The 3,236-nt window shown below is 40.4% G+C and overlaps 1 protein-coding gene across 1 annotated transcript in view; it reads left to right on the forward strand.

Moving 5' to 3' along the window:
• LOC131892574 (uncharacterized) overlaps positions 1 to 1,704 on the forward strand; it is a gene marked incomplete at its 5' end in the record, with an annotated part of 3,853 nt that extends 2,149 nt beyond the window's left edge. The window contains 4 exon segments of the mRNA XM_059242374.1: positions 660 to 755; positions 824 to 878; positions 1,323 to 1,446; positions 1,602 to 1,704. Of these exon segments, the coding sequence (XP_059098357.1) occupies positions 660 to 755; positions 824 to 878; positions 1,323 to 1,446; positions 1,602 to 1,704 (378 nt within the window).
• Positions 1,705 to 3,236: the final 1,532 nt, after the last annotated feature.

Raw genomic sequence — 3,236 nt, forward strand, 5'->3', positions numbered from 1 at the left:
ATTGTATGATCATTTGATTGATGATATGGTGGGGATATATTGGAGCTAAAAACTGATGATATACGTGGGTCCATTTAGTCCCATATCAATCAATAGCTTGCTACTCAACCAATCAAATCCTAAGTTCTATTTACGTGGCAAGTCACTAAATGTGCTCGTCACTTCCCTGAAACAAGTTTTTGAACATTCAATTGATTTTAGGCATGCACAAGCAAAAGTTTTCTTTGTCTTTTCTTTAGTCTTAGTCACCTAAAGTCAACGAATCAACGAGTCAAAGTTATTTCTTGTAATACTAGGAGCGAGAAAAATGCCATGAAGTGTTTAGTTAAGTATTTCCCTGAAAATTTGATATGGCATCTTGACCTACGTTTCAACTTCAGAGAGGCCAATGGATCAAATCCAAGGCCTGCGCATTCCTTACAAGAAGAACGCGACAGGTGAATTGTGAAAACATCATTTTCGAATCAAAGTTCTAAAGCTAACTAACTGTAGGCCTGATGTTTTCTTCATCATGCTCTCAGGAAAGGAATGCTTTCTACATCGTCGGTGGAATAACCCCATTATTTTTAGAGAGTGATCTCCAAATCGTTGAGGTTGTGAGATGGATTGTGGTATTTGAATCCAAACATGATCCATTTTGCTTTCTTTTAGATGTCTGTTATTTGAGATTGGACTTTTTGACGTTCTCCCTCTTGGGCATGGTTAGTACTTCAGAGATAATGGGAGGTATGTGCCTGGACTCCCTGAAAGTGACTGTAAGTTGCGACTTGTATCAAAGTAGTGCGACATACGCGAATCAATCAGCTTCAATTTATCCCTTCAGTCCAGTTCGAATGAGCCAATTCCAGAAATATGCGGACAAAACTCGGGACAGCACAGTGAGTAAGCATTTATCTGTTACATTGCTCCAGACGGTGGCTCAAATGCCAGGACTTATTGGAGTGTTCTTGCTTCTTACAAGAAACAGCAGATTAAACTTTTGTCATATAATATATATGTCTCATTTTCAACTGAATCAAATCATTGAGATATATTAAAACATACAGTATCCTCCGCCAAAGCGCAGTCAAGGAACTTCATCGTTACTCTAATGTAGACATCCACATGAACTTACTTGTATTTGTATCTGTTTTACGGAAGTTAGCTTCACTCAGTTTGAAAGGTGCATTTAGCGCAAAGTTTGTTGCTTTTACCTGCTTATGTTTTACCCAATGTTTTACCCAAAGACGAGTCATGGACCCATGTAATAGTTTCATTGACGCAGTGTGCATGTTGTAGTGGTGGTATTTTGGTTTATTCTTGCCTTCATTCTTTTTTTGCAGTTTACGTGGACATGGATCGAGGATGCTCAGGAAATGCCAAATTGGATTTTTCCTTTACTGGCGCAGCATCGACCAGAATTTTTGAGATCAAGGCCACTCAGATCGAATGTGGATCTCGATCAGCGTATGTTTAGAGCTCAAAAATGAATTAGTGCACAGTGTTTACTATTTGTTCTTTGAGTGCTCTGATGAAGTAACGGCCAATTGCAATGCACTCAGTCAAACATATTGGTCTGTGGTGCTGTTTGTTAACATCAATTTTGCATTTCCTATTCGCAGACCCCCTGATGGTTGTCTCCAATACCACACCAATTTGGATGGCCGATTTCAAACCTTCAACTTTGAGCCAATTGACGAGAGCCATCTCAAGGCCCAGAAGTAAGTATTGCACGAAATTGGCGGTTTGCACATGACTCTGAAGAGCGTCCATGAGACCCTTCCATGATCTGTTTTGCCAAACCACTTCTCGTCCAAATACCCACCTCATAGCTAATGTACATACGTGAACACCATGAATGGGGTAAAGGCAAAAAAGGCGTAATGGGTGGACTATGGAACCAAAACGAACCCAAAAAAAGTGAGGCTTTCACTGTCTTGGAAGTAGGCTGTTGAATTAAAGATAAACATCTGGCTAAAGTTATTTGTAGTGTATTGTGTCCAGCTCGTCGTTTACTAATTGCCAGCCTTCAAAGCTTCTGATTTGGCCTGTCAATGCTGTTTCAGAAACAAACTTATTGACATGTCCTACCTGGTTTTCAAGACTTTCGATTTGTTCTCAGAACACCTTGAGCTCGTAGGAAAGGCAAACAAAAGATAACTCGACGAGGGAGCAGACTTGACATAGACATCTTGACATTGTGCAGCAGAAAATGCGCATCACGCGTCCCTGGTAGAGAAAGGGCAGAAATGTTGACACATCCGATTTGAGGAAAACTGCAAATTTGATACCTTGACTAGGTAGGTTGACTAAACTGGGATTGCTGGCTTGCAAAATGTCATATCTAGAGCCAGCCAAAAGTGTTTTGATGCGCAAATCTATGTTGCTTGGCCACCGACGTGTTGAGTGTTCAATGGTGGTGAAACATCTGATGAGCTGTCCCTAGACTCGGTACATGTTAGTTAGCCCAAAAGGCTTTGTTGGCATGTAGAACAAATCTATTCCGGCTTATTTCAAAGCAATTGATTTAGTTTAGCATTCAATCGATCTCACCATAAGAACCCAAATCTTATCCTTTCAGTTATGCAATTTGCATACGCCAAGAGCTTGGATATTGTTGTGTGGAATATTCCGTGTGTCCAGATGTTGAGGATACAGGGTTCACACTTGGTGTGAACGATGAGGGCATGGCCTATCAGGACAACGATTGTGCTTCATTTGATTTCATTGGCATTGAAGGTAAGGAAAAAGGCAGCCTTTTCAATCCAGGAAAAGAGATTTTTTTTTTAACACGGATCGTCAAATAAGAAAGATCACGGCTAAATCAAGCGTTTAGACAGCAGTTTGCATGCATGTAAGCATGGTGTTATCAATAAGGTAGTGACCCAGCTTTAATTTCGTGTCGGGGTCTTGGAACCGAAAATTTGAACAGATCATTACATTTCAGATATTTTGTCAGCTAAAATTACGAGGCACTATTCCAAAATGTTGTCAAGACAACTTGCTCTCAAATGTAAAATGGCACAAATTGGCCACTTTTACGCCGTCCCAAAGGCTCAGGGCTATACAGAAAGCTTGACTGTTTGAGGAAGTTACTCGTACAATACAGGAAGACGTGTTTGTCAAGCAGTCTTGGGAAACTAACTTATAATTTTTTAGGAACAAATGACTCCATTGTGTAACCGATGGTCGAGGCGAATGGCAGAGTTTGAACCCAAAATACTTCGTTTTTCACCATTCCTTTTTCTCCCTATTCT

This window comes from Tigriopus californicus, unplaced genomic scaffold, assembly GCF_007210705.1.
Source record: "Tigriopus californicus strain San Diego unplaced genomic scaffold, Tcal_SD_v2.1 Contig53, whole genome shotgun sequence".
Classification (NCBI taxonomy): Eukaryota; Metazoa; Arthropoda; class Copepoda; order Harpacticoida; family Harpacticidae; genus Tigriopus; species Tigriopus californicus.